Below are 21754 nucleotides of genomic sequence, written 5' to 3'. Positions count from 1 at the left end.
GCCCGTGGGTTACTATAGGCGTGAAGTTGCCCAGTCACTTTACCAAACCTAATATCCACCCTCTAAGGGTCTCACTCCCTGCTGGTCCTAGAAGCCAGGAGGATGAGTAAAACCCAGTGCCGACCCAAGTTTCCTCATAGTCTCTAGTAGGACCACGGGCCACGCTAGTAGCACTGGGAAGAAAAAGGAAGGCACTGATTGTGAAAAACCTTTTAGAGGAAAACCTAACAGGGTAGGTGGCCGATGGAAAGTAAGGGAAGGCAGTGGAGTAGAAACCAGACCCTAATGGTGAGTAATGGGGCTGGGGAAGGTGTCGCGTGTATAGGGCTTGGGACATGGGGAGGGAGAAGTGGGTTTTGGGGGGAAGGTGGCGAAGAATTCAGTTTTGGACAGAGAGCAATATCTGGGCACATCCGGGTGGAGATGCTGACTGAGAAGGTAAAGAAGGTCATGAAAACTAGACTCTTGGGAAGACATCAGGATGGGCGTGGAGATTTGAGAGTCTTGGAATGCGTACTCCTGGAGGGGCAGTGGTGGAAGCTTTTGGAAGGATGAGCCATAAACCACGGTAGCAGCCAAGGATGGAGGAGTCAAGGTCACCTGAGGGCAAGGAGCTGAAGAAGACAGAGGGGCTGGCAAGAGAGAGTCAAAGACAGATGGTCAGGGGTGGGGCGTGGAGCGTCGATGCGACAGTGTCGCAGAAGGCAAGAGCGTTTCCAGGGAAGCTTGGGGACTGGATTAAGAGAGGAGGCATTTCACTGAGCCCAGCAGTCCAGGCCAAGACCTATGGATTCAATTCGGGAAAGGCTGCCTTTTTGTTGGAAGGAGAGAGGTAAGGTTTGATGAACCAGCCAGACGCTGATACGAATGCTGCCTCTTCCTGGTCACCTTGGGCAGCCGACCTGTGTAAGCATCAGTGTCCTCATTAGTAAGAGAGGAGATGACAGTGTCATAGCCTGGAGTTGCTGCGGGGACGCTGTGAGTGAAAAGAGGCAAGGTGTGCAAACGTTCAGCCCAGTGCCTGGTACATACTAAGTGCCTCTTGAAAAATTGTAGCTATTGGACTTCCCTGGTGGTCCAGTAGTTAAGACTCCGCACTTCCAGTGCAGGGGGCACGGGTTCACTCCCTGGTCGGGGGACTAAGACACACATGCTGTGTGGCGCAGCCAAAAGGAAAAAAAAAAAAAGAAAAAAGAAAAATCATAGGTACTGTCATGAACATCATACGTTCTGAGGCCGGACATGTGATTTCTAGGTCCTCAAATGTGAAACTGCAGGCAGCCATGGGATAGGGGTTTCTGGAGAAAACTTCTCAAACTGAGAGAACACTCCCTCCCCCAATAACCAAGACGGTTTCAGAGCAGGAAGATGGGCTGTGTTATTTCTAGGGGACACTTTTATGCCCCAAATTCTGATGGTCCTCTTAGGGTCATAATTGTTTTTATCACTTTGCCTTTGGTTCCGCTAGTTTTTGTTTTCATACCATTTACTACCCTTTAGAGTTAGATTTAATTAGGCTTCTCCAGAGTTTGGAGTTTTACATTAGATGCTGTGGAGGAAACAGAGGAGAGAGAACACATAAAACACACGACTGGGGAGTTTACAGACTGGATGTGGGGAGAGAGCATGAAGGAGAAGGAGCTGGAATGTAAGAAAGCAACGTGTAGACAAGTGCGAATTGTTTCTGCAGGCTGAAGCTGTTAGTGCTGAAAGGGTTCCGAGCTGAAGCTGGGTCTGGAGCAAGTGGAATCAATTAGGGAAAGCGTCCTTGGACTGATTCCTTTGCATCACTGATTCCTAGGATGTCAGTGGCTGAGTTTTGGTGGCGCTGGGTCCCCCCGGCTCTGGTTCTGGGTCACAGTCGTCCTCTGAGCTGCCCTGTGCTCCTGGGAGCAGGGCACGTCCTCCAGCTCTCTGTGTGCACGCAAGGCCTGCCACCTTCCGGGCTTTCCAGCCTTCTTTCCTGATATTTCCCTCAAGCCCCAAGACTGCCATCAAACCCATACTGTATTTTTTTTCCTTCCTCTTTTGTTCCCAAACTCAAACTGCCCTCGACTTGGCGTGTTCCTTCCCTGTGGAAGTCTTGTCTGCCCTTCAAGGCCCAAATCTTCCGTGGAGTCATATCTGATCTCCCAAACTGGAACTGATCTACAGTCTGTGCTCTCATAGGACTCTGTCCATGGTTTCTCAGTTAGTCTCATTTCCCCTTGCATTGTAGTTGGCTGTAGACGCGTCTTTCTCCCATGTTAGACTGGAAGGTGCTTAAGGGGAAGGATCCTCTGCTTTCTCTGGGGCACCCTTGGCATCTGGTCCAGGGTGAATATTCGGTGCGCGTTTGTTCAGTTGAATTGCTTTGATCCTTTCCCCTTGAGAACTCTTCAGGCCTGCAGTCACTCTCCAGCCTGACTTGTTCAGAGTCACTCACCCGTGGAGAAGCAAAATAAGCTGAGGCCCCTGCTTGCCCGCTGTGCCCCAGAGTGAGTCTGCCTGCCCCAGTGGCAGCTGGGTCCTCGGAGCTGCCCTGTCACCTGGCACGGGGGCAAGAAGGGGAAGCTAAGCTTCCTGGGTGGGTGTGATGTCAGGGGTCTTCCTGGAAAGGTGTGTCGGAGGATGCACGGATAGTGAGCGGGCCCATCCGTGTGCAGCCAGTCTGGAGAGCAGGCCTTCTCTGCCCGGCCTCCTAGAGCCACCCTCAGATTGTGACCGGGTGACCCCCCAGGGAGTGAGAAAGGCCAAGTCAGTTGAAAGAAAAAATAGAAAGGCTTGACTCGCTTCATTACCTGGGTAAACAAGAGCACCATCTGGCTTCAGGGCAGCCCGTCTGCACCCTTCCTTCGCCGAGCCTCGTGTGGTGTGCACCGGGGTCTCTTCATTGCCAGGAGATGGCAAGAAAGCCATGTGCGAGGGTGCCGGCCCCTGGCCTCTGCATGCGTGGGCGCTCAAACTCTGTTGGGGAAGGGGTGTTCAGGGCGCGGCCAGGCTCTGCCCTGAGCTCTCCTCCTTCCCCTGCAGTACATCTTTGCAGATGCTTATGCCCAGTACCTCTGGACCACGTTTGACTTCTGCAACACCATCCAAGGCTTCTCCATCCCATTCCGGGCAGCCGACCTCCTCCTGCACAGCAAGGCCTCTAACCTCCTCCTGGGCTTTGACAGGTCTCACCCCAACAAGCAGGTAAGAGAGCTTCCGGAACATGGTCAGCTGGGGCTCCTTGAGGTTTCTGTTCTGCCCCAGTGGATCGCCTGTCCTTCGAGTGACCTCCCCCAGCCCCTCCCTCCTCCTCTCTCAGGCCGAGCCTTTGTAGCTACTATTTCACTTCCCACGGCTGCGGAAAACTATATCCCCCTGGCACCCTGGGTCTGCATCCCAGCCAGGGAGCAACACCTAGCCCTGGCAGGCCCTGTTAGTTACACATCAGGCCCTTCTTGCTGCAGGGACACCTCTGTTAGTCCTGGGGGTAAATCGGGTCTCTGGAATTAAATCAAAGAGAGCCAGGTAGGGAAGGCTGGCATCTGAGCTGTGCTGGGACCTCTTGTCGAATTTCTGTTCTACCTTTCCCATCCTCTACCTTAAACATACTGCCCTTGCCTACCATTTATTTGAAGTTACCATTCACTTAAATATTCTTCCTGTGTGTGTGTGTGTGCACGTGTGCACATGAGCGCACGTGTGTGCGTGAATATAATATAAATGTGTGCATTTTCTTCCTTTAACCGGGATTTGAAGGAAAGGTGAGAGATAGGGAAAGAGCCCAGGTAAGTTTCTATCTCAAGATTAAAACTTGCCAAGTCAAGAGTATTGATCTGGCATAATCCTGTGAAACCTGTTGGCCCTGTAGGATTGGGTTCATGATGAGTTTCAAATGGCTTTGCTCAGAGGAACCTTGGAACGATTCTTTTTCTTTGCAGGTTGTTTAACCAAAACATGACCTGTTTATCTTCACTTGCCTTAGGGAGTAACCCAAGTATGGGCTGTTTACCAGTGTGGGTGGATTATTGTTGTTTTTAGTCTCCTGCTTCTTACTCCCTGGTCCCTAGGGCCACAGGAACCCTCAGGTTTTGTCTTTGGAAGTTGAGGGGCAAAGATCAGCAAGTCAATTACTCATGGCCACACCCTGTGTATTCAGGGGATTCCCTAAGTCCTCTCCATTCAGCTTTCATCACTGTGTCCCATTATGGGTTTTCAAGGACACTGTTTCCCAGGCGAGAAGTACTGAGTATAATCCTTGTTTTCACCACCACTTGAGGGTCAGTCTTGAGTAAAATATAATTTCTGATAATCCATAAAAGGAAGACGAGTCACAATCGTTTTTCCTTCCTTCCAATACTGAGGTACTGAGACCTGAGTAACTGCATGGAGAGGAAAGCAAAGGTGAACTGTCCTGCCCTTCCTGCCCTTGTTGGCACGTGGGGTAACCGAGTTGGGTATTGTGATCTCCCCACCTGTCTTCACAGGTGACGTATTGTTGAGGATGGGGTTTCCATGGGTGTGTGCTGGCGATGCCATTCAGGGATCTTACATCACGCCTCTTGCATCGTGACCGATTGTCGCTTTGGTCTTTGCAGCTATGGATATCAGATGATTTTGGCCAGACCTGGATCATGATTCAGGAACATGTGAAGTCCGTTTCTTGGTAAGTCGTGCCATGTGAGAAATTTGAGTTACATAATCCCCTTGCTTCAGTTCTAGCTCCTTCATGCAGGGCAAATCTGCCCTCCCCTGAAATGTGAAGCACCTGGTTCAGGAAAGACACATTCCAGACCCAGGAATGAGAGCTGCAGGTATTACAGACTCCCCAGGGGTCTGGGGGAGGTGAGGAAGGAAGGTAACTTGTGAGAGGAGTGACAGAGCTTTTGCATTTTTCAATCCGTCAGGGAATCCAGGGGAATCTTGAAGCTCTTGCATGTATTAGAATTTCTAAAAGACCTTCATTTTTAGAGCATCATATCAGAAGTGGGGATTTTTCTCTAAAATTCATTCATTTGTTCATTCATAACATATTTTTTTTGAATGTCTGCTGAATATAAAACAGATGCTTTAGGGTGTAAGAAGTTGAATAACTGATGGATATAGTTATTAAGGAGATTGCAGTTTAGGAGAGAAGAAAAGACATTTTGTGCATGTAACATACATCATGAAAGAAGCACGAAGTCCCACGGACATAGCATAAGAAGCCAGAGGAGGGCCACGCTCCTTCCAGGTGGGTCATAGGCAGCTCCACGGAGGCGGTTACTGTTGATCCAGGATGCGCACACCAGGTAGGGTGTGGCTGTTTGGAGGTGTGCAGGCTGGGAATTCCAGATGGGAACAGAACGGCCCAAGGCAGAGACGAGGCATCGTGGTGCTGGGGTGGAGAGCCCTGAGTCTTATCCTTGGACAGTGTATTGGGTGAAATTTGGAAAGGGGTGTTGGTGTCAGAATCTGCAGTGCTTGATAAAGGAATTTGGACTGAATTCTGAAAGCAGTGGGGAGCCATTGTAGGTTTTTGAGAAGGAAAGTGAAATCAACAGGGCTAACCTTTAAGAGGTTGTTTCTGGTCTTAGTCACTTCTGGTTTCTTACTGTTATGGGGATGATGTATATAATCTTGAATTTGTACATATGCAGACGAATGTGTAGAGCAGATTCCCAGGAGTGGACTTGGTGGGTCAGTGGGAAAAAGTCAAACCATTCACACCTACCAAACTTGATACCTCTTGATCTTCACCACCCTGGATCAGCTCTACCCATACATAATCTTCCCCATTTCAGTTTCTAGTTGCTCAGGTGAAAAACTCTGAGTCATGACTGATTCCGTGTTTGTTTCATGCTTCACGTTCAGTCCATCAGGAAATCCCTTTGGCTCTACCTTCAGTATATACCCAGGATCCACTACTCAGCTACTGCTTTACTCCAAGTCACTGCTGTCACTCATTAATCATCCAACTGGTCTTTCTACTTCTACTCTTGTCCTTCTACAACTGATTCTCAGCATGGCCGTATTGATCCTGTTAAAAGCAGGTCAGATCATGTTGTTCTTCTGCTTTGAACCCTTTCATGTGCATCATTATTTTTCTCAGATTAAATGCCAGCTACATTCCTACCACAGGGCCTTTGCACTTGCTATTTTCCCTGCCTAGAATGCTTTTACTAAAGATATATTTGTGGCTTGCTCCTTTACCTCATTCAAGTCTGCTCAAATAACATCTTCCAGATGGGGCCTATCCTAAGGATCCCATTAAAATTGCAATTATTCCTGTCATTCCCAATCTGCTGTAGCCTGATCTGTTCTTTTTTTGCACAGCACTCATCACATCCTAATATACTCTTATTATGCTTATTATTTGTCTTTCTTCAATAGAATAAAACTACACGAGGGCAAGGACTTTTTTCAGTTTTGCACTGATACATCCCCAGTGACTAAAGCATTGAAATTGTAACTTTGCCAAATTTTGCATAGAAAGTGTCAAATTTTGCACTCATTCTCAACAACATAGAATTATGCCTTTTTCCACAGCCAACGTGTTAGTATCTCAGTATAGTTGTAGTTTTTTATTTTGTTTTATTTATTTATTTACTTATGTGGTTGTGCCGGGTCTTTGTTGCAGCTCGCGGGCTCCTTAGTTGTGGCACGTGGGCTCCTTAGTTGTGGCATGTGAACTCTTAGTTGTGGCATGTATGTGGGCTCTAGTTCCCTGACCAGGGGTCAAACCTGGGCCCCCTGCATTGGGAGCAACCACTGTGCCACCAGGTAAGTCCCTCAGTATAGTTTTAATTTGCATTTTTCTTATTATGAATGAGTTTGAACATCTTTTAACTTAAGGGTCATTTTTACTTCTTTTTTGGGGACATGTCTCTTCTTGCCCTTTGCCCTTTTTCTATTAGATTGTTCATCTCTTTATTACTGATTTCCAGGAGCTCTTTATATATTTGAGATTGGTCCTTTGTGATATGAAAGAGCTTGTATGTGTTTGTTCATTTATATTTATATTTTCCAGTTTGTCATTTGTTTTTTGACTTTTACATGTAGTTTTAGTCCTCATTAAATGTAGTGGCCCCACAAGATGTAGATCCTGTCTGTACGTCTTTTAGCCGTCTGTTTGAAGAGGAATGTCTTTGAGTTCGTATTGCTTCCTTAGTAATTAAGGACAGTAAAGGATGGAGCAGAGAGGGGCCTTACAGCTGAGTATCTTCAGGCTCCAGTGGACTTCCTTTTTGTAGAGGGCAGCTCTTTCTGACTCTCATTATTTTCCTTGGGCAGAGGTTGTAGAGTCTTAGAGAGATTATAACCACACTCTCATCCGAGTACAACCTCTACCCAGGGAATACCATTAGAACTTTTTTTTTTTGCTTTTTTTGAACTTTAAATGGTCAAATTGCTCTTTTTTCTGTTTAGAGAATCATATATTAACAGGGCAAACCAGCAGGATTACTAAATAAAGAAGCTTCACGTTTGGGAATTTGTGTGTTGTACCTTCTGTCTCTGTGCAGACATGCAGATAGATATCCTAGGAGAAAGGGCTGGCCTGTCTTATTGTAGATAATTACATGTCTGGTGTCAGGGAATTTCAGGCTATTTGGGGGATTTCTCCTAGGATTCCCCATAATACGTGAGAGTGTAATCTATCCTCTCAGAGAATAAAGGCACACTTTGTTCAACGATGCTTGGCAGCCTAGGAGCAGCAGGGGTGAGGAAAACCAGTGATTTATGTTATCCAGAGCTGGAGATTGGCAAGACAGGACAGAGGATGAGCTTATGAGGGCGGGTTTCAAGGATGCCCTGTGGAGCACCCCTGAAAGGCTGTAAGTGAGGTGGGTGAGGCCAAGTGTGGACCAATGACTGTGCTCAGAGACAGAACAAGGCTTGGAATTTCCAAATGAGGGTAAAGAGAACAGGAAGTCAGTGTCAGTGAGCATGGGCAGTGGGAGGCTAGCGATTGCCAAGTACAGGAATTTGTTGGGGGAGCAGCTCTCAGAAACGAGAGGTTCAGATGTGGATTACGGAAGAGAATTGTGATGAACGTCACAGCTTTTTCTTTCTTTCTTTTTTTTTTTAAGGTTAGACTTTATTTTATTGCCTAGATTCTATTTTTTTTTAATTAATTAATTTTTTTATTATTTATTTATTTTTGGCTGTGTTGGGTCTTTGTTTCTGTGCGAGGGCTTTCTCTAGTTGCGGCGAGGGGGGGCCACTCTTCATCGCGGTGCGCGGGCCTCTCACTATCGCGGCCTCTCTTGTTGCGGAGCACAGGCTCCAGACGCGCAGGCCAGTAGTTGTGGCTCACGGGCCCAGTTGCTCAGCGGCATGTGGGATCTTCCCAGAGCAGGGCTCGAACCCGTGTCCCCTGCATTGGCAGGCAGGTTCTCAACCACTGCGCCACCAGGGAAGCCCTCACAGCTCTTTCTGTTGCTAGCTGTTGGCTGCTGCTTTTGGTTACGAAGGAATAGTAGAGGTGAGCGCCACCTCAATATCTGGGTAAAGGTCCCTTCCTCTCTGCCTTTTTAAAAATATCCAGCGTGTTTTAATTTGCGTATCCTCTAGGGTAGAGGAAGTACTTTAATCAGTACTTCTAATTGTGGAAAAGAAGAGAACACGTCCTCCCCACCCCTCCCCTGCTCTGCACACAGAGCATCTCACGGTGAACATCAGTTTCTCGCGTTGGGACAGGCTGCTTTCTCCAGTGTCCGACCAAGACTCCAGATTGTAGGGCCAAAGTCAAGTCTTCCCCCTTTACAAAATGACGCTTTTTTGTTTTTCTCTTTCTTATCTCCCTTCTTTTCTTCTTCCTCCCTTCCTCCCTCCTTTCTTTTCTTTTCCTCCCCGTCCCTTCTGTCTTGGAACTTGCTCCTGACAATATATCTTGGAAGGAATTTCCTGTCATTGCCTTCATTATCCCGAGAGCCATTGTGTCTATAGAACCGTACACAGATGGTTTGTATGAATTAATCACTAATGAGTCCTCCTGCTTCTCCTTGGGTCATCACTGCACCCTCACTGTGAAGCTCTCCTCCACATTTCTCCAACTGTTTTTCCCTCTTGCTAAATGGTCCGCCTGGCCTTGGTGTTCTTGTGCATGTTAGGAAACCTCGGGCAGGTTAGTTGTCCTCCTAGGCTGCTCTTAGGGCCCTTCTTTGGGGACACACCGGGGCAGAGATTCTTCTCTGAGGTAGTTTGATCTAATCACTCTGCAGTTTTCAGTTTGGAAGAGCTTCTGTAATATGTCCATGGATCCATGCAGCAAAGATCAATGCAGCAAGGAACTCTATAGGATAAAAAGAAATGTAAGACATGGCTTTTGATGGAATCTGTATTCTGTCTAGGAAGCTCAGACAGACACATTATGGTGAACGGTATAATATAGTGGGTAAGAAGCTCCATTGTATAAAGTGAGAAGACTGATTCCAAAATCCACTTAAGGCAGTTTCCTCCCTTTTCTTGAACTCATAAAAAAGGCTTGGAATTGAGACGCATTGCTAGTGATGGGAGAAGGGCATGGGGGAAGGCTTCCTGGAAGAGGGGGACTTGCACTTGATCTCAGAAGACGAGCAGGATTTGGATGTGCAGATCGGAGTATATGCAGAGGGCATCCAGGCAGAGGGGGATAGTGTGGACAGAAGCATAGAGGGAGAGTTGAGCCCTGCGTTTCTGAAGGACGTCAAGGGGATCGGTACACTTGCCTTTCACTTTTCCTTCTTTTCCCTCTTCTCTAGCCCCACCGGAGCTTGCCTGGAGTGAAACCCAGGCTGCATTGTAAACAACAGTACCAGCAGAAAATACTTGACAAGTGGCAATTCCTTTCCCTCTCTACTGAGCCAAGGAGCCACCAAAGGGATGTGTTTGCGGCACAGAGAGAGAGCATCACTTGTAGCTGTTGCCATGGTGACCCTGAGTTCTCACTGATGGTCTGCATGGCAGGACCTCCACGCCTCCAACGACTCAATGTGGAGATGATGACAACCACTTTTTTTTTTTTTCTTCCAGGGGAATCGATCCCTACGACAAGCCAAACACCGTCTACGTTGAACGGCACGAACCCTCTGGCTACTCCACAGTTTTCCGAAGTACAGACTTCTTCCAGTCCCGGGAGAACCTGGAGGTGATCCTGGAGGAAGTGAGGGACTTCCAGCTGCGGGACAAGTACATGTTTGCCACAAAGGTGGTGGTAAGTTCGAGGAGTAAACTGCTTTTGCGTGTCCTTTCTGAGGGTGGGCGTTCTGTGATCAGGCACGGAGGGTCCACGCAAGCAGGGACGGGATGCACGTGCCTGGGGGAGCTTGACTGCAGGTGCTGGATGTAGCTGGACACTCCCAAGGGGCCTGGAAGGTTCTGGGAGGTCAAGGAGCAGAAAAGCTTAGACAACCACTCAGAGTGTCTCTGGGTGCTAGGAATTTGGTCCTTTCCTGGTCCAAGCATCCTTGACCAACACACATTTCTTTGAAGTCCCAATGAAAAGAACACAGAAAAGAGAGGTGGGGCTAAGTGGCTTCTTTTCTTTAATCCCACTACCTGATTTCCCTGCAGCTCAGGCCGATTTCTTTGGGAGATTTGGACACATGTTCATTTACATGGCTAATAGAATGTGTAGTCATTGGCTAGTGGGAGTTAATGCTCTAAGAAAAGCAGTACTTAAGCTTCCAGCTGTCAGTAAGTAGCTTAACTCTCAGGCTTTGGGAAAATCTTCTCCTTGATTTTATGTGTTGGAGCCACATGCTGAAATGGAGGGCTTGCTCATTTAAAACCACAGTTGATTATTTAACAGGACTTGCCTTGCAGCTGTATCAAGTTGCAACCATACTGCCCTTGTGTAAAGGAAAAAACCAGGCCTGGCCAAGAGTAGGTTGGGCTGCTCTTGCTGGGGGGCGTAAGCTTGCTTTCATAACGCGACCATTGCCTCCTTGACCTCAGGTCTGTCTGGTGCCTGGGCGGTTGCTCTTTTCTGTTGTTGTTAACCTTAGGGACTAAAATCAGATGTCATGTTTTCCTCCAGGTTCTCACTTATTTATATGTTGGTAGCTGGCCAGGCAGAAGCAGGTCAACCCCCTTGGTAGGATTCTAGGGTGGAGAGAGGACTTCCCCAAAAGGGAAAGCAGGCAGCGAGGTTGGAATCAGAAGAGAAGATGCGAGAGGCTAAAGGCCAGAGGGGTTCCCCATTACACATCTTGAAAAATGTTTTTTAAAACCACTAAACTATGACAAGTTTTCTTCTGTCAGGCTGTTTGCCTTGAGTCACTCCCTGGATCATTTGCTTCCTGCCTTGCCCGTCTGTCTCTTTCTCTTACACACATGCGTGCACACAGAACAGCCCAAGGACACAAGCATCCTTGAGTTGCTTCAGGCAAGGATGTGCTGGGAGTGCAGAGGTGAGCGGTCAGGCCTGAGGACTGGTACCTTGTGACATCCAGTTGGGTGACCCCACGTTCCAGTTGTGTTTAAAACCTTGCCTCCAGTCCTCTGGTGCTCATAGGTCTTTTTTGTTTTAGTCTCTTGGGCCTGTGCTTTTTGTGATTTTAATTTCTCAGTTTTAAGGCCCAGTGACTGATTCCCAGATTTCTTTTACTGACTGAGCTGGGAGGGTCTGAGGTGGAGAGCACTTGTGCATTCCCTTATCCCTATTATTTCTAGATCTCACACCTGAGAATAAGTTATATCCCATTTGGAGCTTTCTGTGCCTCTGTTCTGCCATCACAGCTATGTCTGTTCTGTAGACATAGCTGATTTGCAGAGTGCCGGTGGTAATTTCTTTACTATTCCTGGCCAGTGGTAGGATCAGGGGCCGTGTCTGTTTGATCATCACTGATGCGGTACCCAGTATCTTGCACAATGCTTGATACATAGCAGATGTACAGTAGAGTTGAATGAATCTTTGTCTGCCTAATTTAGAAAGATTAGGCTACTGGGGTTTTCTTTTGGGGGGGGAATGGGATTGGGGGATATTAAATTATTAGTTCTTTTATTGTCAACTCTCAACTCTGTGTGAGGCTTATTGATTTATATGGTATTGGTGGCAAAATTGTAGTTGTGTTGGCTTCTTCCTTCAGCACATGGATGGACCACCAGATTCCAAGGTCAGTGGTGTTAGCTAGAGGCTCCAGGTGAGATGAGCTAGGCCACCTCCTGGAAGTGTTGTCCTAGGGTCACCTGCAGCAGCATCAGCAAGGGCCCTTGTTACAAATGCAGATGGCAGGGCCCAAATGCATTTTTTCCCCTGAGCATCCCTAGGATGCCTAAGAGTCTCCAAAATTTGAGACATTCTTCCCTAAAGTCTTCTATGTGCAGAAGCTTTCAATGATAGTTATATTATCAAAGGAACGTTTCTCAATGGATAGGTTGATGAGAGAAGAAACGCAACTGGCAGTGGGTAATAAAATGGGTATTTTTCTCCTTAATACATTAGAGTCCTAAGCCATAAGGATAAACAGCATTGGCCTTGGTTGGATAACCCTGTCAGTAGGAGTATTGAGGCCTGCAAGTGTCACTTCTTATCTGGGGTGTGCCTAGCACTCTGGTTGCTGGTTTTGGGGTATTCTGAGTGACTTTAATGTTAAATGGATTCAGATCAAATTAGGAAAGTCAAGAAACTAATTGTAAAACGACAGAAAATTGGTTTTGAGCGATTAACTCTTTTGCTTTTTTCCGACACTGAATGATTCCAGTTCTTTGCAAGTTAGTACTTTGGACCATGTCTGGGCAGCCATCTGGGTTTGGGACTGGAGCTGGTTTTCAAGTCTTCCTAACTCTCTGGGACCCTCCTGGCCTGGCTCTTACTTCACATGTGCTTTGTATCGGATGCCCTTCAATTTTTTTTTAACCCAAGTTTAAGTTTTATTCCTTGGTTTTTGACATGAAATTCACTTACTTAATAGTCCACATCATAGGGCCATTAACGCAACAGGGAGGCACCTCTGCAAAGGGACCGACATCAGTGTGTGAACTTGGTGAGACACAGCTGCGAGGTACTTCCTGGTGGATAACAGTAGTTGCCGAACAGTTGGAGGGAGGTGAGGGCTGGCTGCTGGTCTCCAGCTGCACTCCCAGCCCCTCCTGAAAGCCAGGCTCAGACATTTCTTGCACAGACGTGCAGCAGTGAGCCAACACCTGATGCATGAGCTTGATGGAGTCTCCTCTCTGTTCTTACGGATGATGCAGACACAGGATTCTAGAGCAGGCTTGGCAAACCATGGTCCTTCACTTGTTTTTGTCAATGAAGTTTTATTGAAACACAGCCATGCTCATTTGCTATGTGTCACCTGTTGCTGCTTTCATGTTACAGTGGCAGAAATGAATCATTGCATAGAGGCAGGATGGCCCACAAAGTCTAAAGTATTTCTATACAGACCTTCACAGAAAAAGTTTGCCAACCGTTGTTTTAGAGGCAGGATTCTGTTCGCCTTTCAGTTGGCATCAGGCAGCTAGAATCCTCCAATGCAAGAGCTTGATAAATCTGAGGCATAACCTCCAAGAGTTCAGGTGACAGGCCTCCCTAAATTGCTGTGCCCTTTTCATGCCAGGGTGTTATCTTTAGGATATTATGGCTAATTCAGATACCTTGCATTCTGCAGATTTCCTGAGAGAGCTCATTTGGACTTTCACTATTCTGACCAACCAACCACTAATTTCACTATTGGAAACCAATTTCTAACCATCATTATGCTAATTTAAAGTCTCTAAGGCTGATAGAGATAATGGAAAAACTTAGTTATTGCCTCAGAACTATGGGCTTCTACATGGGAGGTTAGCTGACCACAGCTGGGATGTGACTTTTAGGATAACTGACCAAAATCTGACTACTGACGAATTAGTTTAATTATGACATCACTTAAATGTCTCCAAACATAGACCTAGGTATACGCACTCACTGCTTATAACTCATACAACAATAAAGCTCAAACATTTTTACGGATTAAAAATAAAACTATAATACCAATATGTTTAAAATTAATTTTTTATAACACCAGTATTGAGATATAATTTGAACAGCATAACATTCACCCTTGTAAAGTACACAATTCAGTGGTTTATTTCACGAGGTCACGTAATGCTTACCACGATCTAAATCCAGAACATTGTGGTCACCCCCAAAGGAAACTTCATACACATTAGCAATACTTTCCACTCTCCTCTCCTTCCAGCCCCTTGCAACCAGGAATCTACTTTCTGCCTTATGGATTTGCCTATTCTGGACATTTTATGTAAAGGGAATCATATGATATGCGACCTTTCGTCACTGTTGTCTTTCGTAGTATCGTGTTTTCGAGTTTCATGCGTGTTGAAACAGGGATCATCATGATCAACGTAGTTTTACGTTCGCTGCTTCTTTCTCCTGCCAGATCAAATCTCTGGTTGAACCCCTCTAGCAAATTTTTGTTTTGAGTTATTGTACTTTTCAACTCAAGAATTTCTATTTGTTTCTTTTTTTTAAAAAATAATTTCTGTTTTCTTTATAGATATCCTCTATTTGGTGAGACAGTGTTCTTATACGTTCCTTTTTAATTCTTGAGACATGATTTCCTTTAGTTCTTTGAATGTGTTTAGGATACGGGATTTAAATTTCTTGGCCGATAAGTCCAATATCTGGCCTGCCTCAGGAACAGTTTCTATTGACTGGTGTGTGTGTGTGTCGTGTGTATGGGTGATACGTTGCTGTTTGCTTGCCATTGTTTTGGTGGAAAACCAGACATTTTAAGTGATATAATGTGACAACTCCTCATATCAGAGTAACCCATTCCCAGGAGGGGCTTTTTGTTGCCTTTTGTTGGTATTATTGTTGCCTTTGTTTTGTGAGTTTCCTGCATTCATTTTGTAAAGTCTGCATCCCTCGTTGGGTATGGCTAGTAAAGTACTGACCATTAGTGGTCAGCTAATGACCGAACAGAGATTTCCTTAAGTACTTTGAGCCATTTGTCTGGCAGCCTTTGCTGAGGGCCTCTGAGTGTGTGTTGGTGGCACGCCTTCTACTACCCTGCCTTAGCCTCTGCTTCTTGTTTGTGTAGAGACTCAAGGTTGTCAGCTGGATGTGAGAGATTAGGCCCTTTCGGTTCTTTCCTGAGCATAGCACAGCCGTTTTGTGTGTGACCTTGTAAATGTCTTGGAATATTTCAGAGCTTATCAAAGCTTCTTACGGACATCTTCTTCCCCAGTTTTTCCTTTTATGCTTTTTAGTTCACCTTTTGCAGTTCCAAGTGATAATGTTTCTCCAGCAGCTGTGGTGTTAAAACATTTGCCACTTGTCACCGTTCCCCGTAAATGCCCTGGCTACAGGTCTGTGTGTACAGTGAGCTGAGTCATGTTATATAAAGAGAAGACCTGAGAATGCAGCTTTCAAGCGAGTCACCAGGCAGATCAGATCTGACAGTCCTCTGGCTGTGGGGCATTTGGGGAGCTCCAAACCTGTTCTGTCCTCTGCAGTGGCTGCTGGGCTGCTGGTTTTCACAGCTGTTGTAGCTGTGAAGCTGTGGGTTTCCCAGGCTACCACAGAGCTAGAGAGAAAAGGGAGGGGATTAGAACAAGTTAAAACATCACCAAGTTAGCTATTCTTGCCGGGCTTCGGTCGTTGTCTTGAATAAATGCTCCTTGAGTTTCTGCAAGCTTTTATTTCATTTTCAGGATTCTGAAAAAGTTGATTTTGAGAATTTTTGTCAGTGTTCTTGTTGTTTTCACAGATGAGTGGGTTTTTAGAGTTCCTTACTTTGCCGTTCCAGAAGTGCTTTCAATTAATATTAACTTTGCAAACTTTTTATTATGGACATTTTCACATCTACATAAAAGAATAGTTTGTACTGATATGACCTCCCCTTGTGCCTTCATTCAGTCTCAATAGTATCTACGTTTGCTAATCTCTTTTCAGCTGTCTACGCACTACTTATTTTTTTCCTGGACTGTTTTAAAGCAAATCCAGATATATCATTTTATCCATAAATTGGGTATAAACAACATGAATGTGGATGATATTTAGCTGAAACTTTGTTACTGCTTTGAAGGAGAAGGTGGCAGGGAATCTTACAGCCCAGGTGCTTCTGAACCAATGTCTTTGTCCACCACGTGCCTTGGGTCCCTCATTTCTCCCACCAATTTTCTCTGTGAAACTTTCAGTTGAATGTTCATTGTGACATCCTTTGACCTTCACTTGGCAAGAATATGTCATTTATTTAGTTCCTTTCTGCTCTTTTCTCCTGCCCTCCCATATCTTTTTGCTATTGACAGAATCTCAAGCATAAATGTACACTCACTCTCTGAAATTCAGATTATTCAGAATCTTATATTAATTTATTTTTTACTTATCAGAAATGAAAATACCAAATGGAAAAAAAATCTTATAAATTCTCAGACCCTATAATATTGGTGTAAATTAAAAACATTTAAATAATTCCAAGTCTTTGGTGAAGGTATGTGTGCTGGTTGATGTATTAATGGAATAGCCTTTCAGGAAGGCCATTTATACTATAGATCAAAAATGGAAAATTTGACCTAGGAGTTCTAAGAATGCATCCTACGAATATTCTTGTGTAGCTGTGAAAAAGGTAATACATACAGGTACGTTCATTGAAGAGTGCTTCTGGAAATAACCTAAATGGCCATTAATAGCTGTTAAATCAAAGATGTCTAAGATACACCGTTGATGGAAAAAGTTTAACTGTAGAACAGTACTCTGTTCATGGAAAAAGTTGAGTTGCACAACAGTATTTCTATCATGATCTAATTTGTATGTGAAAAAGAAATTTGGATGTATCAATTTGACACTGTGCTTGGCTAGCAGACTAGAAATTAAAGCAGCTTAGCCAAGACGGAGGTTTATTTTTCCCTCATCAGTGCTGCCGGAGGTAGGCAATCTAGGGCTGGCATGTTGGTGCCCTGGTGTTATTGGGGTCGCAGGCCTCTATCTTGTTGTTCTACCATCCAAACAAATGATTTCCATTCTCAAAGTTCCCTCATGGTCCACGACACTTGTACTAGCCTTCAAGTCTATTGGAGTTAAGAAGAATTAAGGACAGACGGAAAGGTCAAAATAGGACCCCTCCTAGCTGATTCAGTCTCTTTAAGCAGCTTTCCTTGAAACCCAACACAATAGTCTGTTTACATCTCATTGACTGGTACTCAGTCGCATGACCACACAGAGTTGTACAAAAGGAAGAGAGCCTTGGTCTTTTACTCAGGTGGCCGTCAGGGTCCTTTTGCCAAGGATGAAAGGGATTAATGGATGTTGGGGTAAGTATAGCAGTGTCTGTCACTCTCTGAATATGCTCATAGGTGAATGCACAGAACATTTCTGAAGGAATGGCCCAGAGCCTGGTACCAGTGAGTACTCGGGAGCAGAGCGGAAACAGATCTTCTGCATTTTACCTTATACCTGTCTGTATTGTGAGATGTTTTTCATGAGTATGTTTTACTTTTATAATAATGGTAAAGGAAAACCCAACATCAACAAAAACCCATGGTTTATTAAGAAATACATCTTACAATCAATAGTGTGCCATAGTTTCATTGTTAATACTTTTCTTGGTGGTAGTAAAATATCACAGTAACTCGTCTACAAATGCTTTAGGAATGAACCTAATTATCCAGATTTAGGAATAATTCTCTTGGAAGGAAGTGGGATGGATGTGTTTAGAGGTTTTTCATGACCTTAGTATTCTGTGATTTTTACATTTATGCCTTGCTATCCATTCTCAATTCTCAAGCCTCCCAGCAGCCATCATTAAGAACATTTAACTAATGATGGGCCTGAATGTCACTGAGAAAAGTGGCTCCTTTCTCAGGTATAACTGCAGTAGGAAGTAGTGACAAAACATAAAGCATAAAAAATATGTGTTTCACTGATATCTGTGTATTTATATATATTCATAAGAATTTATATAGGGTGACTTAAATCATCTGACCTTTATACATAGTTATAAAACTTTATTGACTTAAGGTGGGCTTTTGGAATTTATACATAGCAGTTTTGCTGGGAACTCTTCTCTCATTCAGGTGATACATTTTGTGTTTTTAATCAATCCATCATTTCTATAGCCCCATACTGAGGACAAGCTATTATGTGGTTTTCAGGGTGCCATTTTGAAAAGGCAGTCTTCTATACTTCTCTACCTGGCTTCTTTAAAACAGACTACTTTTAACCAGTGTTCAGTGGTGGCTTGAAAAAAAAATGTGTGTGTGTGTGTGTGTGTACACACACCCACATTCTGATGCTCAAATGAATAGAAAATAACTTCATGTTCATCAGCTTGCTCTTCACAGTATTTATTGGACATACATGAGCATATGTATTAGTAGTTGTTATATTACAGTTAAGAGAAATTGGCATCTTCCATACTCTATAAGAATTTAAAATCTATAATAAACAGTAGCAACATAGCCAAGGATAATTGAAGCCTTCTGGCTGGGGATCCCGACATTCTAATCAGTTGGGTGATAGTCATGCTTGCGAGGATGTCCACATGAGGATGGGCCTCCCTGACTGTTTTTGTAGATGTGCAGCATTTGCCTTCAGTTCCCGGTCACAGACTTGTAGAGCTGGAAAAAGCCACATAGAGCCTTTACAGTGTTTCTTATCCTTTTTTGAATCATTGACCCTTTTGAGAACCTGGTGAGACGTTCTCCCTAGCAAAACGAGTGAGTACATCTACACAGAAAATTTGCATATATATTTCTGGGGTTCCAGGACCACTTAAACCCATACCCAAAGTCCTGATTCAAATCAGCTTCTCATTTTATAGATGAATAAACTAGAACCTAGAGAAATTTAGAGCTAGCTCTGAATCTAGTGCTTTTATATACATTTTCAAGCTTCCAGCTGTGGTTTAATATCTCTAAAATGCAACGTGATGTGGTCAGCATCATGTGGAGTGAGTGCATCATGTGCGTACAGCATCATGTGGAGTACTCTGTATGCTACCAAAGAAAGCATATTCTAGCAAAAGACCTTAATCATTGAGAAGTCTTAAAAGATTGAAAAATAGAATCAATAAAAATCCCCTTCAACTCTTGGTACAAATTAAAGCCCTGTGACTTGGGGATCCTAGCGATCTGCAAATAAGAGTAGAAGGAGGAAGAGGGTATGTTTTTATGCATGCAGGTGTGTGGCTGACCTCACCCTGTGGTGATTTGGGGGCTGTAGGCTCCTCCGCCCCGTCTGTCTCTCCATCAGACAATTCTCTCCCTTTTCGCTCTCTGCTTAAGTTTTGGCAGCCACCGCCCCCCTCCCCAAGCTCAAGTTCTCCCATCATACCATTGTCCTTCCTCTTCATGTGGTATCTAGCGTATCTAATATTTACTGCAGACCAGGTATCTAGGATAAAGTGGTACAGCCCAAGCTGCCCAGTGACAGCAAACGTTGCAAAAATGTGCATTTGCGGTCACACTCTCTATTTTGTGTTTTTAGTTGAATCAGAGGGGTCTGACTTTTCTGTTTCCTTTTTCGCTCATCTTGAGTGGCAATAATATAGTACAGTTGATTTTTTTTTCCTCTTCCTTGGCAGCATCTCTTCGGCAGTCTGCAGCCATCCTCTGTCCAGCTCTGGGTCTCCTTTGGCCGCAAGCCCATGCGAGCAGCCCAGTTTGTCACAAGATATCCTATTAATGTGAGTGGGGTCCACGCCGGGGTGGGAAGGAGTGCCGTTGTCCTCATGCAGAGGTTAGAGGGAGGGTGATGGGGGGTGGATACCTGATGGAGGCTCCCTGAAGTCACTTTCTAGATTGGTCTCGAGAGAGAGAACCATTATGCTTTGGGCATCTTGGTCTGTTTTCTCCCTCTTCACTCTTTGAAGTGGAGCTGAATGGGAGCCTTAATTTGCTTTAAGTGGAGAAGGATTGGCAGAGAGGTTTGGAACCAGAGTCAATGGTCTCAGTGTGCTAGCGCTGAAGGAATGGGAGGTTAGTGACAGCCGTAGTTATTTATTAAGTACCTGCTGTGTTGCTCGCAGATGGTGAGGTTCCAAAAGGGGATAGGATTTGAGTCTCACCCTTTTAGAAACAGATGGGTTGGAGAGCCTGAGAGCAGAGCAGAGGAGGAAACCATGTACAGTCAAAGGCTTGACTATGCAGTACGTGTTAGAACATACAGAGCGATAGAGAAAGTCAGTGTGGGCTGGGTCATCAGAGAAGTGACCACGGGGAGGAGGTGGCATTTGGAGGCCTTGATGCCAGGCGTTGGTGTGATGGAAGGTTAGTAGCTAAGAGGAGGATGTGATGGAGAACACGCTTGTCGGTTCTTTGCTTTCTCTGGGTTCTGCCTTCCTGTAGTCACCTTAGAGAAAATGACAGGGAAGGAAATGCACATTAATCCATATTGTACTTTGTACTAATGATAGGGAGACATTATTAACTAAAAGCGATTTCTGGGTCATTTTTGGAGTTCAGGGCCCATTCTTATTTTGTGTCCCACCTGCCAAGAAGGGGTTTGCTCCGGCCGTAAGGCAGCCTCAGGGTCTCCAAAGAGAGAGTCGGCCAAGCTTCTTTCCCAACATGGGGAGGCTTTCCGTGGGCTCCGAGCCCACACTCCTCACTGGGACATTTGGAAGTCATTGCTTTTAGTGTGCACTGGGACAGTCCACAGGGCCTATGTGGTTTTTTTTGACTTGTGTCTTTTTTGACTTCTGATGCCAAAGGAATATTACATTGCGGATGCCTCCGAGGACCAGGTGTTCGTGTGTGTCAGTCACAGTAACAACCACACCAACCTGTACATCTCGGAGGCAGAGGGGCTGAAGTTCTCGCTGTCCTTGGAGAATGTGCTCTATTACAGCCCAGCAGGGGCAGGCAGTGACACCTTGGTGAGGTAAGGAGACCGGGAGGCCCTCCCTGCTTTCTTACCCCCGCACGACCTCTAGTTGGGTGGTTTTCAACATTAGCTGCACATTTGGACTCACCTCGGCAGGGAGGTTTCAGAAACTCCGACTATGCCTGGCTCACCTTCTTAGAAATTATATTTTATCTGGTTTGGGGTGTGATGGGTGTGTGAGGATTTTAAAAAGCTCCCCAGGTGACGTTTATGTGATGCACAGGCTGAGCACTGCTGCCTGGGTGACACTTAGGGTCACCGCCACAGTGTCAACCACTCCTTTGGGTTCCCTTCATTCAGTTACCTGGTTTTGTGGTCTCAGAGCCAGTGGGAAAGAGCACTTGCAAAATATCATCCACTCCGGACCAGCTGGTATATGTGGCCGCAAGGCCCTGCTTCTGTGTGACTCTGGTTAATTGACATCATTACTCTTTTTTTCAGTAATTGCAAGGTATTGTTCTGTGGTGTCTGTGGAAAGACACCAACATCACTGATCCTTTGTCAGTAAATCACATGCCTGGAGTGGTCCTGCGGTAACGGGTGTTCTCTGGGTCGTGGAGGAGTCCGGGGTTTGGGAGGGGTGGATGCCACGAATCTGTGGGTGGCACTGTGATCCATCAGTGCCACAAGGCCATTTATTCTCACTTATCCTGTGACAGACCAGGCTTGTGTGTGTCTGACTGTGATTACGTTTACTCTCTGCTCTTGGGAAGAGCCATCTGGTGGAGCTGACTGACTGGTCTGCAGTGAGGTCTGGCCCAAAGGCCGTGACCACCAGGTCAGAGGGCATGTCCTTGCTGCCCACTGTCCCTCTTCATGTTGCCAGTTCATTCAGTCATCAGTTCATTCAGCAAAGTATGCTGCTGCTTGGTGCCTGGTGATGTTGCGTGTACAGCCATGAAATATTGTGTCCAGCGAGGAAAACTCAGGACGAGGCCCCCATTCTATGGAGCTTTTGTTCTAACTGGGGGAAGACAGAATGTAAACAAATATGTGATCTGC

The 21754-nt window shown here is 45.4% G+C and overlaps 1 protein-coding gene across 1 annotated transcript in view; it reads left to right on the top strand.

Annotated features, from left to right (window-relative positions):
* SORL1 (sortilin related receptor 1) overlaps positions 1-21754 on the top strand; it is a 159440-nt gene that overhangs the window by 27240 nt on the left and 110446 nt on the right. Inside the window, exons 4-8 of the mRNA XM_061203301.1 lie at positions 3013-3174; positions 4566-4633; positions 9961-10141; positions 19452-19553; positions 20580-20749. Of these exons, the coding sequence (XP_061059284.1) occupies positions 3013-3174; positions 4566-4633; positions 9961-10141; positions 19452-19553; positions 20580-20749 (683 nt within the window). The remainder of the gene's footprint in view (positions 1-3012; positions 3175-4565; positions 4634-9960; positions 10142-19451; positions 19554-20579; positions 20750-21754) is intronic.

Source organism: Eubalaena glacialis, chromosome 10 (assembly GCF_028564815.1).
Source record: "Eubalaena glacialis isolate mEubGla1 chromosome 10, mEubGla1.1.hap2.+ XY, whole genome shotgun sequence".
In the NCBI taxonomy this organism is placed as follows: Eukaryota; Metazoa; Chordata; class Mammalia; order Artiodactyla; family Balaenidae; genus Eubalaena; species Eubalaena glacialis.
Note: the sequence above shows the minus strand (reverse complement) of the source record. Positions and strands in the feature narration are given on the sequence as shown.